At 43.5% G+C, this 16985-nt stretch overlaps 1 protein-coding gene across 6 annotated transcripts in view; it reads left to right on the top strand.

Annotated features, from left to right (window-relative positions):
* Tmcc1 (transmembrane and coiled-coil domain family 1) overlaps window positions 1–16042 on the top strand; it is a 146358-nt gene extending 130316 nt beyond the window's left edge. For all 6 annotated transcript variants that reach the window (XM_051155139.1, XM_051155142.1, XM_051155140.1 and 3 more), the window contains 3 exons: window positions 18–952; window positions 12562–12697; window positions 14901–16042. In XM_051155139.1, coding sequence (XP_051011096.1) covers window positions 18–952; window positions 12562–12697; window positions 14901–15215 — 1386 coding nt within the window. In that variant the 3' untranslated portion in view covers window positions 15216–16042. The remainder of the gene's footprint in view (window positions 1–17; window positions 953–12561; window positions 12698–14900) is intronic.
* The last annotated feature ends 943 nt before the right edge of the window (window positions 16043–16985 follow it).

The raw sequence follows: 16985 nt of genomic DNA, 5'->3' as shown, positions 1-16985 counted from the left end.
TGCTTTTAAAATGTTAGATCGAGCGTTTGGAAGTAAGCAGCCTCGCCCAGACTTCCAGTGCCGTGGCCTCCAGCACCGATGGCAGCATCCACACAGAATCTGTGGATGGAATACCAGATCCTCAGCGCACAAAAGCTGCCATTGCACACCTGCAGCAGAAGATCCTAAAGCTCACAGAACAGATCAAAATTGCACAGACAGCCCGAGACGACAACGTTGCTGAATACTTGAAGCTTGCCAACAGTGCAGACAAGCAGCAGGCTGCTCGCATCAAACAGGTGTTTGAGAAGAAAAACCAGAAATCTGCACAGACCATTCTCCAGCTGCAGAAGAAGCTTGAGCATTACCACCGCAAGCTCCGTGAGGTGGAGCAGAACGGGATCCCCCGACAGCCCAAGGATGTCTTCAGAGACATGCACCAGGGTCTGAAGGATGTGGGTGCAAAAGTGACTGGCTTCAGTGAAGGTGTAGTGGACAGCGTCAAAGGTGGATTGTCCAGCTTCTCCCAGGCTACCCATTCAGCAGCAGGGGCTGTGGTCTCCAAACCCAGAGAGATCGCCTCATTGATTCGGAACAAATTTGGCAGTGCAGACAACATCCCTAACCTGAAGGACTCACTGGAGGAAGGACAAGTGGATGATGGGGGAAAGGCTTTAGGGGTTATTTCAAACTTTCAGTCAAGTCCAAAATATGGTAGTGAGGAAGATTGTTCTAGTGCCACTTCAGGCTCAGTAGGAGCCAATAGTACTACCGGGGGCATTGCTGTAGGAGCGTCCAGCTCCAAAACAAACACCCTCGACATGCAGAGCTCAGGGTTTGATGCACTACTGCATGAGATCCAGGAGATCCGAGAAACCCAGGCCCGACTGGAGGAGTCCTTCGAGACTCTCAAGGAGCATTATCAGAGGGACTACTCCTTAATAATGCAGACCTTACAGGAAGAGCGGTATAGGTAAGTTATCAGAAATTTACAGCCTAAATTCTTTCTTCTTTTCTTTTTGAGTATGGAGAAGTGAATTTAAAAGATGTCTGCCTCTAGAGTGTTCAGATCTGTGTGTGACAGCCACAGGAGTTCTGTGTCACTCAGTACAGCAGTTGAATGACTCCTAAGATCACACACAGATGTAACATTTCTTATCTCCTCAGTCTTCTATTCCAGTTTATGACTTTAACATGAAGCTCAGAGTTTCTTCAGGTATTTCTTCAGTTCTCTGAGATCATGAAAATAGTCAATTAAATCCTTAACTGTACTATATTGGATTTAGAACATCTTAATCCTGAGAAGTTTATAAATACCAAAAATGTAGCCCAACCAGAATGTCATGAACCTTGTGTGTATTTGGCCTTAAACATACTTATGTGAGCAATTACTGTAAAAAAAAAAAAAATTAGATTGGAACAGGGCACAGTGGCACGCGCCTTTAATCCCAGCACTCTGGGAGGCAGAGGCAGGCAGATCTCTGTGAGTTTGAGGCCAGCCTGGTCTACAAAGTGAGTCCAAGACAGTCGGGGCTACACAGAGAAAACTCTATCTCAAAAAAAAAGAAAAGAAAATTAGATTGGAAAGTTATCCAGATGAATATATCTATGACATTTATTAAGAGCTGGCACATTTGGATGAGAGTAGAGAGACAAAGCATTAAATCATTCTACTGCAGTTAGAAAGTACTCAAGGAGCTCAGTAGTCAGATCTGTACCAAAGTTCAGAATAGGTCATTCTTTCTTTTGTTGTTGTTGTTGTTGTTGCTTTAGTTTTTGTTTGGTTTGCTTTGGTTTGGTTTTGAGACAGGGTCGTCCTCTCTGTGTAGTCCTGGTAGACCAGACTTGCCTAGAGCTCACAGAGATCAGCCTGTCTCTGCCTCCTGAGTGCTGGGATTAAAGGCATGTGCCACCATGCCTGGCTGGGTCATTCATTCTTGCTGTGGAAATGGAACCCAGGGTCTTACCCATGAGCCGCCCTATACTGATTCTGGTTTTTCGAATTGCACCATAGATTCCTGTTGAACCGATTTTAGCTAGCCTCCAAATCTGTGTCCTGTCTTCCATGTAAAGAAATAATATCCTCCCCAGAGGAATCACTCAGATCCAAGTATGTGGGCCAAAGACTGGCAGCCTCGCCACACAAATCAATTCAGTCTTCTGAGAACTACATCTCTGCATTAAAGCCTTGCAAGACCTGAGTTTTGGCCTTGTCCCAGTTCCTAACTAGAAGGAATCTCCAGTACATTACTAAGACGTCAAGATTTGAAGGAAGTCCCTAAAGTGATGTTTTAAAACTTTACTTTTATGCCCTCAGTGTCTGAAATGATTTGTTCATGTTTATCACTTAGCTCTAAAGACAACAGCAACAAGCATGCTTCAAATGGTGAAAATGCTAAGCAGCCATCCAGTCTGCCTCCTTTTGTTAATCTTCTTCAGTTCTCACTGACACTTTGAGAGACAGGGCGTGTGGCTCAGTTGGTAGAGTGCTTCTCTAACTTTAGATAAATCAGTCATGGTGTGCATCTGTAATCCCAGCACTAGTCAGGTGGAAGCAAAAAGATCAAAAGCTTAACAGTCTGGTTTTAGTTTTAGGGTTTTTGTTTTGTTTGGGTTGGGTTGGGTTGGGTTGGTTGGTGTTTTTTTGTTTAGTTGGGTTTTTTGGGGTTTTTTGTTTGTTTGTTTGGTTGGTTGGTTGGTTTTTTTGAGACAGTCAAACCCCTTGCTGCTCTTCAGGGGACCCAAGTTAAGTTCCTAGTACCCATATCATGTGACTAACAGCACCCTGTATCTCTAGCTCCAGGGCTTAGCCCCCTTTTGGCTCCCATTGACCAACAATAGCAAACATGTGGCAGACACACACAACACATAAATAAAACTACAAATAAATTTTGATTGGTTTTGTCTTTGATTTTTGAGACAGAGTTTCTCTGTGTAGTTCTGGAACTCACTCTGTAAACCAGGCTGGCCTTGAATTCAGAGACCTGCCAGCCTCTGCCTCCTGAGTGCTAGTACTAAAGGTGTATGTATACCACCACTGCCCAGCCTCTTTTTTTTTTTTTTTTTTTTTTTTCAAGTCAAAGCCATCCATAGAAAATTTGAAGACAGCCTGGACCACATGAGACCTCCATCTTAAAAAAAATAAGGGGGCTGGAGAGATGCCTCAGATGCACTGGCTGCTCTTCCAGAAGGTCCTGAATTCAATTCCCAGCAACCACATGATGGCTCACAACCATCTATAATGAGATCTAGTGCCCGCTTCTGGTGTGCAGGTGTACATGCAGGAAGAACACTATATACATAATAAATGTATATTTTTTTAAAAATAAGATAAAACAAAAATAAGGGCGTAATGGTGCATACCTTTAATCCCAGCACTCAGGAGGCATAGGCAGGCTGATCTCTGTGAGAACTAGGCAAGCCTGGTCTAAAGAGTGAGCCCAAGACAGCCAGGTCTCTATCACACAGAGAAACTTTGTGTCTAAATAAATAAATAAATAAATAAAACATTTTAAGAAGAGGATAGGTGGTATAATGGCAAAGTGCTTACTTGACCACCAAAAACAGTGTCAGTGTACTGGCAGGGGGACCCAGCAGGTAAAAGCACTAGCTGAGTTTAATCCTCAGGACCCACCAAATAGAAAGAACACCAACTCCAGCAAGTTGACTACCACATGCACACCCTGGTGTACATGCACCCACACACATACACACTAAATAAAATGTAACAATTTATTTCTTGAAAAAAGAAAAAGGGAGTAAATATTTTGAGGCCAGCCTGGTCTACAAAGCTAGTATAGGACAGCCAAGGCTGCACAGGGAAACCCTGTCTCAAAAAACAAAACAAAAAAAAGGAGTAAATTTAGGAAAGAAAATGTTAAATACATTACTGTTTTCTATATTTAATATACTGAGAAAATAGTGTTCAAGTGGACTGATTAAGACACTTGGTCCTCTTTTACCATCTTAAACCTAAATTCCAAACTCCAATTCCACTTCTATTACTAGCTGTGAAACTTAGGTACATGTATTAACCTCTGTGTCGTGGCTTCCTTCCTCTACCATAAGAAGAGCAAAGGCCCTGCACAAAATTGCTGCAACCCTGAGATGAAGTAGGCAAGCCAGCGCTGCAGTGATGTCAGGTGGCCACTGCTGCTAAACCCAGGCCCACCCTCCCAGAAGACCTCCATTCATTGTTTAAAAGATTTAAATTAATATTCCTGTTATTAAATTCCTCTAGGACTTGGGGCTGGAGAGATGACTCAGCAGTTGATAGCACTGCCTGCTCTTTCAAAGGACCCGGGTTCAATTCCCAACACCCACATGGCAGCTCACAACTGCCTATAACTCCAATATCTGACACCCTCATACAGGCGTACATGCAGACAAAACACCAATGCACATAAAATAAAAATAAATAAATTTTTAAAAATTGTTCTAGGGCTTAAAATTCATATAGAGATTGTTTTCTTCAACTTACATACTGGCTGATGTGAGAAAAAGTGGCAAGGAGTTGGGGGGAAGAGACTACATCTGGAAAAGTCTGCCTTCTTTTGTCTATTAGGTTAAGTCTGAGACAGGTGCTTCATCTCATCACTGCTTTAGAATTGTGTCTCGGTCCCTTATACACATGAGCAGCACTCTCCCTTCACTGTGACTTGGCGTCTCTGGAGTTGCCAAGTTTCATGGAATAGAGAGTAAAGAAGCCTAAACCCTGTTGGATGTGTAGTCTCACTCTGTCACTCCTCTCTCAGCCTCACTGTGATTTTTCCTTACAATAGACTCTTGAAGGCTCCATTCGAAAAAGCAACAATTTGTGTCTCCATTTTATAGATAGATAGATAGATAGATAGATATTAGCTTTTGGAAATTTCATAGAATTTTATATAATATATTTAAAATAGTGACTATATATATGCACACACATGTGTGTATATATACATAATTTCCTAGAAGCAGTAGTAAAAAAATTGGCCTCCACTGTAGGTCTCCATACAGCAAATACATTTGTCTAACATTGTTAGTCTTTCAACAGTTTCACAGAAGTGACACTCTTCTTATGAATGAAAACATATTTTAGACACTCAAAACTTTTCACATTTTAAGCATTTTTGGAGAATTTCTCTAGTAGCCTTTGACAAAAATAACCTAGCTGAGTGATAATAACTGAGAACAGTAGCATTCCAGTCAGAGTGCTCTGGGATGGCAGGGCTTATGTGGTTACACATGTCTGAAGAAAATGTTCCTAGCCTTTGTTTGTTTGGGATTTGCTTTGTTTTGTTTTTGTTTTTTAGCTTGTCTTCTTCACATATATAGGTGTATTTTGATTTTCTCATTTTCCTACCTCCTCTGTGCTACATTGTTAATGAGCTGCCTACAGCAGCCTCTCTACAACTTGTGCTTCTCCCCCACTTTGATTTTGCACATGCTAGATAAGTACTCTACAATTAAGCTATACCCCAGCCCATATTTTTATTTCTACTTTGTTTCAAGCGTTGATTTTATAGGAAGGAGATAGGTAATGGGTAAACTCAGAATTAGTTAATTTGGACATGGCTGCACCAGTGTCTTTTGTTTTTCTGTGCTTTATTTTACCAGCACCTGAGCAGGTCAGCAACCAGACAGTGTTGTAGCTTGGTTGATGATGATGATGTTGATGATGATGATGAAGTGCTGTGACGCCCATTCACTCACTGTGACAACAGTCTGCGGGTGCGCTCTGTTATCTCATTTTACAGTTGAAGAAGCTGAGGGCCAGTGTGGGATTTTCTTGTTTGGCTGGCTGGCTAGGTGCTTAACTCTGTGTAGCCCTGGCTGTCCTTGAACTCAATGTATAGACTGGGTTGGCCTCAAACTCATAGGTCTACATGCCTGTGTCTCTCATGTGCTGGGGTTAAAGTGTTGCACCACCACACTAGGCCAGTGTGGTTTTTTAGTTTGCTGGAGGTCAACAGCAAAGCCAGGGCTTTATCTTACCTCAAATCCAGTGTTCCATAATGACACAGGTTGTTTTTTCAAGCTCAACCCTGATATCTATGTGATTGAAAGAACATTGTAATTTTAAGAGGCACTGACTGCACTAGATAGGTAGCAGGTTTTTCCCAGGTTAGAGTGTGTATATTTACTAAAGGTTTAGTCACTATTTTAAGTATATTATATAAAATTTTATGAAATTTCCAAAAGCTAATAAAACAGTATAAGTTGTAAAATTTCTTCGAAAACCTCCAGACCCTTTCTCACTGGGGCCACTTCCTTAATGTGCTTCCACACTTCCACTATGTTCTGCCCCAGGGAACTTCTGGAGAAGGTCTGCTTAACTCTGCAATTATCAAGTGTTCTGATACCTCCGTCCTCACAACACTTGTGCCTGACAGCCTGGCTAGGCAGCCATGGTAGCAGAGCCTGCATCTGGTCTCCATTTCAGCCTTTGAAAGGAACTAGATGTGAGTCATTGAGCTTTGCACCAGGCTTTTTTTTTTTTTTGGGGGGGGGGGGGCGGGGGTTTTTTTTGTTTGTTTGTTTTATTTTGTTTTGGGTTTTTGTGTGCATTGGTATTTTGCTTGCATGTCTGTCTGGTGTGTGTGCGTGTACGTGTGTCTGTGTCTGTGTGTGTCTGTGTCTGAGTTTCAGATCTCCCTGGAACTGGAGTTACAATTGTGAACTACCCTGTGGGTGCTAGGAATTGAACTGGGGTCCTTTGGAAGAGCAGCCAATGCCCTTAGTTGCTGAGGCATCTCTCCAGCCCCTGCACAGGACTTTCAGTTATGAATGAGACCCATGTTTGGGGTAGAAAGGAATGAGATTTAATAAAGTTTTAAGTGGTGAGACCCCTGTGGAGTTCACTTTGTCATGTCTTTAAAGTATTAGTTAGCATAGGTCTCTAGTGGCTCCTGGGTTTGAAGCACTATTCAGAGGAGAGGAGAATTTCTTATGTAGTTGAATTGATTGTGGATACATACACAGAGGCCAAGAAAGGAAAGTGGCTTTACCACGTCACCCAGAAAACGCATTCTGTGTACGTTTATTTACCAGTAGCAACTGAGAGGACTGGGCTCGTTCCCAGAGTGGGTGTATTGGTTAACAGATTGGTGAAGAGTAGGTTCAGCTGTGGCAAAATGCATTGACAGTATGAAGGCTCCTGCTGCACTTTGTTAGGAGCTCGTGTGTGTGAGCTGCTGGTGTGAGCGAGTGCTGCTGTGTAGAGTGGGCAGAAGCCTGCCCGGTATTGATGGGCAGTAGTGCAATTTGAAAAGATTCTATTTTGAGATCACTGTGCTTTGGAACCAGCTTCTGATGATATTTGAATTAAGCCCAAGGATATTCTAAACCACACTGAGTCACAAGAGCAAAAATTGGAGGAAGGAGCAGTATCATGTGCAGTAGAACATTGAATAACTTGGCTGATCCAGTCAAGCCAGGCACTCCTAACTATGGAATGGTTATTTAAGCACAGTTTTGCTGTCACTGGATATGTTCAAATGTAGTTGTTTTAAACCCTTTCAACTGTTAATCAACTGAAAATTGATCAGCATCTCTGTAGATATAGGCTGCACTTAAACAATAACTTTGAAATAGAAGCTAAGACTATTGGGATCAAGTTAGCCTTTTGCTTATGGGGGGAGGGGTCCCAGTTGAGAGATATTCTTGTAAGACCTGCTGTACAAGACATTCCCTGGTATGTTCTTCCTAGCTTAGCCATTAAAGAGGAGTAGTATGGGGCAAGAAACTAGTGAGACTATTACTTCATCAGACCTAGACAGGCTTGTCGGTTCTGATACTTCTAAATTGTATAGCCTTGAGCAGATCATCGGAGCCTCAGTTTCCCTGCCTGTGAAAACAGAGTGGCATTTATCAAAAAAGGGGGTGTAACCGTTATTAAATGAGACAGAGAGAAAGAAGTGATTAGAGGGAAAGGGAGGAGAGAAGAGACCATGTACATGGAAGCAAGTAGGATGCTTGGATTAGAATAGGAGCCAGGGTTCAGGGTTTAGTTCAATGGTGGAACACACGCTTAGCATATATGAGGTCCTAAAATCAGTTACCATCGACACCACACAGGCACACACACAACCATGCTGGGAGCCCAATAAATGTTTGGGGCTTTTTCCAGGTGTCAGAATGTTACACAGTTGCCATTATCTGATCTCCAATTTTCCAGAATGACCCTGTAAATTTCATTTTCAATATTCTTTGGGTACCTCTTGTTCTTGTATCAAGAAAATACACTTTATACTTAAATTCTTAGTAGATTAATACTCTGTTCTGCTCCCCTTTTTGAGACAGGGTCTCAATATGTAGGCCAGACTGGCTAAAATTCTCAGTCATCTTGCTTCAGTTTTGCAAGGGCTAGAGTTACAGACAAGTTCATTGTTGCTCAAGCCTCAGCACAGTGAAGTCATAAGACATAAAACAAATCATCCATTTCCCCAGCATAGGCAAGAATCGTTCACATTCCCACATGCCATGCTCCCTTCCTCAGCTATGTCTGTCCATCCTGGTGAAACCATGGCAGAGTCCACTTGTGTGTCCCAAATGCATGTGAGACATGAGCCTGCTCCCAGAGTCGCCTGCCTGTATGTGTCAGTTGATGTGTCTTAGAACCTGTTCCACAAGTTTTATCTGGTATCTGCTCTACTAACCTATTACCCAACCGAAGAAGCCCCACAGGCTCTCCAGGTGACTCCAAACTTTTGAGCCACACCCAAAAAAAGTAATGCTTTAGATTCAAATTCCTAGCCTTATGCACCTGCCCTGTTTCTCATTCATCAGGAATTTAGCCCAGAAGTATCTCTGGCGTATCTTTGATCAAGGAAGGTAACTACTGTGTTGACCACTCCAGATACTACTAGTTACTTATGAGTTATTTACTGCCACAGAATCTGGACATGGCCGATGCATTGTAGTAAATACAGCGTTTCTTTTTCCCCCAGCAAGAGATGCTTTCAACCTGTTTTTAAAACAGCCAACAGTGTGGTGGTGCATGCCTTTAATCTCAGCACCTGGGAGGCAGAGGCAGATGGATCACTGTGAGTTCCGGCCAGCTTGGTCTATAAAGTGAGTCCAGGACAGTCAAGGCTACATAGAGAAACCCTGTCTCAAAAAACAAAAAACAACAACAACAACAACAAAAAAATCCAGCAAACATTCAGGAGACAAAGGCAGGCAAATCTCTGAGTTCAAGGCCAGACTAGACTACAGAGTGAGTTCCAGCACAGCCAAGGCTACCTTGTCTTGAAAAACCAAGAACAAAACAAAAAACTTAGTGTTTAGGTTTCCTCTTTGCTGATAGTGAAAATGAACCCATGTTTAGATTTTTAGAATCCCTTTGAGTTGAAATGATTTAGGAAAAATCTTTGAATAAAACTCCTTAAAATGAGGCTGTTGGTCTCATGCTGACTTTGTCCAGGCTAAGCTGCAAGAAAGGGCCTTCTAGAGTTACACACAGTACTTAGAGAATCAAGAGCCCACCCCATCCTAGCTGTCAGAAATGCCTACTCCGCACCCTGTCAGGATAGACCGCCTTAAAGGGAGTTTTTGCTTTTATAAAACACATATGTGAATGGCTGGACACAGTTTACCTTCCCCTCTTCCCTCCTACCTACCCTTTGGTTGGCTATGGATATTTAATGAGAAGGTAGAGCTGTTCTCTGAATTCCTTTTCCCCATTTTAGAATTTAGACAAGGAAACAAAAGACATCATATTATAATGGCTCTTTGCTGTGTAGACCTTATATTTGGTTAGTAATGGGTGTGGGGAGACAACAGATTAAAAACCTGTAAAAAACTGAAGCAGGGCGAGGAGGGTCAGACCCTTGCCCACCTCACTAACAAAGGAGGTTAAAGAGACTGAAGGAGCTCCTGGACGTCCTGTGTCCTTGCTTGTTGGAATTGAGGAACCTCCCAAGGAGGAACCGAAGGTCCTAGTGGAAGCAGCTTTGTAAATCTCGGTGCTTGGAGGCAAACCCTGCATTGAAGAGAGGGTAGTTATCATTCTGTTAGGGTTGAGGTTTTGGTGCTCATGATGAGTAAGTAGATGAGATTAAATCCTGAATTCTTCCACACCCATTCTTCCAAAAAGAATACCATAGCATTTCTGCTGGGCTCTTCTGGGCAGCCTGTTTCCGACCAGAACCTAGCAGAGGCTATGTCAGTAAAAATGTTAGTTTCAAGTGATGGGGATTGTACCTTAATAATTGAGTGGTTGGGTCAGGGAGCTGATACAGTGTTTTTTCCCTTTGTTGTACAGACTTTGAATTTGATAAATAACACAGAAAAATGCAGACAATAAAATAAATCTAAAAACAGGAAGGAGTATGAATAGAGCTGAGCAACAAACTCCTGGGCTCTGGTGAAAAACTGAGCTTAAGTGTGTTTCATACTTGTTTATGACAGAAGTCTTACAGTGTAGCCCAGCCTGGCATCAGTCATGATCCTCCCACCTCAGCCTCCCCAAGTGTGCAGCACACAGACAGCTTGGGAAAGTGAGCCCAGCCCCAGATCTGCATTCCAAGACACCAAATAGGCCGTTTGACCAAACTCCATGTGCCTAAGAGTTTGCAAAGCCGTCTATGGCTTGCTCAGGTTCTTCCTTAATGCTTCCTGCAGACCAGAGGTATTTTTTTGTTTGTTTTTTGTTTTGGTTTGGTTTGGTTTTGGTTTTTCGAGACAGGGTTTCTCTGTGTAACCTTGGCTGTCCTGGACTCACTTTGTAGACAAGGCTGACCTCAAACTCAGCGATCCACCTGCCTCTGCCTCCCGAGTGCTGGGATTAAAGGCGTGTGCCACCATACCCAGCTCCAGAGGTGTTTCTCTTCTAATGAGTTCAGCAGGATTTCAGCTACACAATAACAGCAGAAACTTTTCTTTTCTTTTCAGGAAGTCCTCATTTTCCAGGTAATTGTTTGACATGACAAGGGAAACAGCCCACTGGTTAGTTCTGGCTGAGGAGTTACTGGGAGTTATGTCAGCCCTGCCCACAACATCTTGCTTCACCCTAAATCTGCAGCTTTGTGTGCTGCCTTGTAAGTCTCCTGATGTGTTTACCTGCCTCAGCTACTGAACTGCAAAGAGCTCATTGACTAGTCCAAATGCTGCTCTGCTGCCTAACCCCTGGTCAGGCTTTTAAATCATCATGTCGGCAGAGCCACGTCCAGCCCCCACTATGGCTGTGTGACTCGAACTGCTGTCAAGATGGCTCAGATTTCTTACTTCTTAAAGGAGTTTATAGATGTTGGCTTCTTGACTAGTTTCAAAATGGCATGAGAGTATAGTTTTTAAATGTAGGTTTTAAAGTCAAACAAATCTGGATTCACATCTTTTCTCCTTCACTTTGTGGCTTTAGCAGGTAGCTTTGGGATCTCTGAATTTTAACAGCTTCTTCTAAGGAGAAGATAACACCTTCCACCCTCCAAGAGGCCTAATGGGTTTGCACAGTAGGCTCTGAGGAAGCAATGGCTGTCCACTGTTTCCAGTCTGCTCAGAGTACACTTGTTTCATTTAATTCCCATTTAATGACTTTTTTAAATGACTCATTTTAAAACTTTCTAGCAATCTTTTTTTTTTTTTTTTTTTTTTTTTTTTTTCCTAAGACAGGACTTCACTATGTAGATCTGGCTGTGAAATGTTTTCCTTTATACAATTTGTTTTGGTCATGGTGTCTCTGCATAGCAATAAAACCCTAAGACACCAACCTCGTTCCTATCTTAACAAGTGTGTACTTCTGTTCCTTCTTTGTACATCTTCACCCTCCTCATCTTTCAACCTTCTGTCTGTATCATTCAAACTTTGTCTCTCGCAGGGCATGGTGGCACATGCCTTTAATCCCAGCACTCAGGAGGCAGAGGCAGGCGGCTCAATGTGAGTTCAAGGCCAGCCTGGTCTACAAAGTGAGTCCAGGACAGCCAGGGCTACACAGAGAAACCCTGTCTCAAAAAAACAAAACAATGTCACTAGATACTGCTATATCTCCCTGCCAGTCTTGGCTACTTGATATTGTTGATATTTTTTCTGCGTCCCCTTTCCCTGGAGAATGAATGGAAGGCAGGTACTTTCTCTTGGTTACCATAGGGTCCCAATACTTTGAATATGCCTAGCATGGAGCAGACTCTCAATAAATATTTGTTGACAAATATCCCAAGCACTTTTTGGTCATGCGGATGATGGACCCCTCTGCCTCTGGCTTTCTGGGACTCCAGATCACAAACATCTGAGTGAGTAAGTTGTCTGGTGTTGAGATAAATTACTACTGACAGCTAGAAAATCCATTTCCATTTGTGCACTATTTCTCTTGATGCCATTGGCTTCTCCCACACTGAAAGCATGGTAAGTGTTACCTCAGCATTACAGATGTCCAGAGCTAACCAGGGCTATGGAGAAAACTGGAGAAGCCGTGATGCTGTAGGATGGCTTTGTGGCAGCTGCCTTTCTGGAGACTGAAAGCGTCACCTGCTGGCACACAGTCCCCTGGGCTTGCTCAAGCTCTGTGCTTTGGTTTTATTTTGTAGAAAGGATTTGGAGATTGATCTAAATTATATCAGGGAAGATACAGAATGTTGGAAACGCCAACCTTTCTCCCTTTCTTAGATGTGAGCGACTAGAAGAGCAACTGAATGACCTGACAGAACTTCACCAGAACGAGATCCTGAACTTAAAGCAGGAGCTGGCCAGCATGGAAGAGAAAATCGCCTACCAGTCCTATGAGCGGGCCCGGGACATCCAGGTTAGTATGAACAGGAAATAAGAAAACAGCGTGGAAGAGACTGGGCAAGGAAAGGAGACAGAGAGTCGAGAAAAGCTCCGTCAGTTGCAGCACAACTGCCTTCACACAGTGGAGGCGCCATCTTCAGAAGCCCACGCCATTCGGGGAGGTACAGCTTTAGATATGGGCAATTGTCTTCAGACAGAGCAGTCTCACTCTGAGAAACTAGAGCACCCCATCTGTTGGTTGCTGCCCTGGAGCTGCTCAGATGGGGCTTCTCTGAGAATCCTCCAATGTCTGTTTGTGGGTTTGTGAGAAACCCCAGCAATGAAGTTGAAAGTGAACACTCACTTGATTCCATGGAAAAGTAAAACGTTAGGGTTTCTCTGATTTCTGTGGTGATTCTGTCAGAGGCCATACGGGTTTTGTGAAGGCATCTTGAAAGAAATTAGTGTGGAGAAGAGGAGCTTGTAGCATACCCACCCAGGGCAAGCAAAGCTCTGTCCTATGTGTGCAGCTGCCATCTATCTTCTTTAGGTTCTTGAATTCTGTTTACTTTTTTTCTTTATTCCTAAGTTAGTTCTGGAGTGAGCAGCATCCATTATCCATTCTCAAGCTAGCTTCAGCCTGAAGCTGTCTGGACTTTACCTCACATCCCAGGAAACCAGTTCCCTTGGGAGAAGGTCTGTCCTTCCTTAGGGGATAGGTTTTGTTCCCAAGTGGTAGGATGCAGTTTACATAAGGCTTGGCCTTGCAGGGAGCAGGTCACCTCTGTGCCCTCTATAGAGTGTGATCCTAGTATCTGTTCACCTTACAGAGGTGGACCTGAAAAGGGACTGTGTCCTTCTTACAGCAGTGTCATGTTCCCTTTCTCCAACCAGGGATTGTCTTGACCTAAAAACATCAGCCAGCAGTGTGTCAGTGAAGCACGTTCAAAGGGTCACTGCATCTTTGTTAAAATGGGGGGGGGGGGGGGGAAATCCCTAAGAAGGACCTAACTGGAAAACTGTGACATACCCATGCTATGAAATGTTACATAGCAGCTAAAAAGATTGAGGTAGGGCTGGAGAGGTGGCTCAGTTGGCAGTGTATTTGATCATAAGCATGAGGAGCTAAGTTATGTCTCTAGAACTGACATAAAAAGCTAGCCATGGGGAACCAGCTAGATGGCACAGCAGGTGCTCATCATGTAAACCTGACAACCAAATTCAACCCCCAGAACCTGGGGAAGGTCTGCAAATCTCCACACTTATGCCGTGGCACACCTGAATACCTGCAAATACACAACACAATAATAATTATAACAATAATAATTTTAAAGCCAGGCATAGTGTCATGTGCTTGTAACCCTAGCAATGGCAAGATGAAGCAGACACTCCTCGGAGCTTGCTGGTCAGCTAGTCTATCCTACTTGGCAGAGTTGCAGCCACTGAAGGCTTTCACAGGAACATGCACACATGGTGTCTGTGTGCTTGTCTATACACACAAGAATAAGGTGAATCCATGTATTTTGGACATGGCATGATCAAGAGCTACTAATGAGATAAAAAAGAAAAACAAAAGAATAATAAATCATAGATCAGTTCTAGTAGAATGCACATTATGTAGGAAATGCCTGCAATAACCCCATGCTAGGCAAATACGTATGTATAGTTAAATACAGGTAAAAGGCAAACATAGCAGTCTAACAGTGGCGTCACAGCAGCAGGGACTACACCTGAGAAGAGCACTTGAGAGGCTGCGTTTAAAGTAAAACAAGTGTAAGTGTCTTGTGTGCCTTAGACTCAAAATTTCTAAAAGAATAAAACCATATATTTGAGGCCTTGATGTTTAAAATATTCTAGGCCATTCAGGAATGATGGCACGTGCCTATGATCTCAGCATTCAGGGGGTGGAGACAAAAGGATCAGAAGTTCAAGGTAGTCTCAGCTACTTAGTGAGTATGAGGCCAGTCTGAGACACACGAGACTCTTGTTTTAAATAAATAAAGTAAGTAAGTAAAAGGCAAAATAAAAGTATGTCCACTGCTCCCTGAAGCTATTCTCCCAGCAGTGCAGTATAGGGAATGGGAGCAATGCCACTGGGACTGCTGTGCACCTGGCTTTTCCTATTCAAGGCTCTAGCTATTTGAAATCTTTGGCATGGCTTAGATCCACATGGCTCCCAGGGTATGTCCAGCTATAGTTCTGAGAGCAGATGCCTAACCATCCCGTTTGGCCCACAGGAAGCCCTGGAGGCCTGTCAGACCCGCATCTCCAAGATGGAGCTGCAGCAGCAACAGCAGCAAGTGGTGCAGCTGGAAGGGCTGGAGAACGCCACTGCCCGGAACCTTCTGGGCAAACTCATCAACATCCTCCTAGCTGTCATGGCAGTCCTCTTGGTCTTTGTGTCCACAGTAGCCAATTGTGTGGTCCCCCTCATGAAGACACGCAACAGGACGTTCAGCACTTTATTCCTTGTGGCTTTCATTGCTTTTCTCTGGAAGCACTGGGATGCCCTCTTCAGCTACGTGGACCGGCTCTTCTCACCCCCCAGATGATGCTGACGCAGAAAGCAGTGCTCCTCACCGTCTGGCGAGTGCATGCCAAGAGAGCTAGACAGCAGCATTACCCACTCTGAAGTTTTCTACAAGAGAGTTGAGTGAATCTGTTTACATTTAGAATAATGTTTTTTTCTTCAAGAGACGCAATTGCAATAGTATTTTTTAGATTTTATCCAAGAAGTTTTTTGGGCAAAGATCTTGGATCATTTTTATGTAGCATGTTTTTCCTTGGGATGCAAATCTGAAACAGTCCTTTAACATGAACCAACAATGTGCAACACACTGAAGGGCATTCTGAATCGAGGCTTAGAGGACTGCACTAAACCCACTAAACAGACGCAAAAGCCTGGCCAGGCCCAACACCCGTCCCGTCTGCGCTCCTCTCCTCATCCGGACTAACTCTACTGTGAAGCCCCACCACATTCCAGCTTGGAATTTTAGATTCAGGGTGGATTTCCCCTGCCATGGAAGAACACAGGCATCTCCCGAGCTTTCTCACGCTAACCCTGAGGTAGGGTCACTTCTGATCCTGAGCCTTCCTTAACTGCCAGGATCAGAAGCAAGAGCATCAAGCCCACAGGATGACTGCACAGTCCTGCTCAGTATTGTGAAGTAGCCCTTAACCCTAACTTTTAAGCAAAATCCCTTGGCCGCACTTTTAAGGTTTGTTTGTTTTTTGTTTTGTTTTTTTTAATGTGTATAGTTACCAACTTAAAAATAAAAAATCCGAACAACATACTTGAAGAATGTAATACTCAAACTCTCAGTGCTTCCTTATAATTTCTAATAGGATTTTTTTATTATTGTTATTATTATTGGGGTTTTGCGGGGGTTGTTTTTTTGTTTTTGGTTGGTTGGTTGGTTGGTTTTGGGGGGGAGGGGCTGGGTTGGGAGGTTCTTTGATTTTTTTTTCCTTTGAAATAAAGCAGTGATGTTTTGAAATGAAGCTGTGTGGATATTTCAGCCTGCTGCCCCTTGTTTTCTTGAACCAGTTAAGTTAGAGACTGTTGCCAGTACTGCCTGTGCCACCCTGTAGCTGCCCAGCTCTCTGGTTCCTACCATGAGCACAGCACTGGCTCCGGGCTTGGCTTGGTTGAGTGGCCAGTGGTTTGCAGGGTGAGGGGTGTGGTCTGCACAGACTAGTGTGTTAGGGATGGGTTTTGTTTTTCTCCCAAGTAAATGTTTGCCCAGGGACCTTGGACTGGGGTTCTCTTTAGAAAAAAGCTACTGTGTTATAAGTCATAAATAATTTCTTGTGTTTGCAACACCCCCTAACTGCCAAAACCAAAGTGATGTGGAGTCTTGTCTGCATTTCGGCCTCAGCATCCGTAACTTCAAAGCTTTATTCTGTCTGAGAGGATCAATTCAAGGTGATTCTCCCAAAAAGCAGAAAAGGAAATGTCAGGTTAGAAGGACCCAAGTTCTGGTTGCACGCTGTTACAAGCTTCCTGCTAACCCAGACTGACTCACTAATCTACTGTTGAGTGGCTGTTTAGAGACGCTTTAGGAAGATAAACTGAGCTTTGTCCCCATCCTGTAGCCCATTCCATCACCCAGGTGGAGCCTGAGCCAAGAGCCTCATGTTGGTAGAGGTCACAAATGCCATTCGGATGGCCTCTTTTTGTGTGCCCACATGATGCCAAGGGATCATGTACTATACCCTGGACAGAGAAGTATGTTTTGCCTATGTCCCCAAACCAGGACCTTCTTTCAGAACCAGGGTAGCAGTGCCCTCCTTGTCTGTTGGAAAGGATGGTTTACACAGCA

Source organism: Acomys russatus, chromosome 13 (assembly GCF_903995435.1).
Source record: "Acomys russatus chromosome 13, mAcoRus1.1, whole genome shotgun sequence".
Lineage (NCBI taxonomy): Eukaryota > Metazoa > Chordata > Mammalia > Rodentia > Muridae > Acomys > Acomys russatus.
The sequence above is the reverse complement of the archived record's forward strand: the minus strand, read 5'-3'. Positions and strand labels throughout refer to the sequence as shown.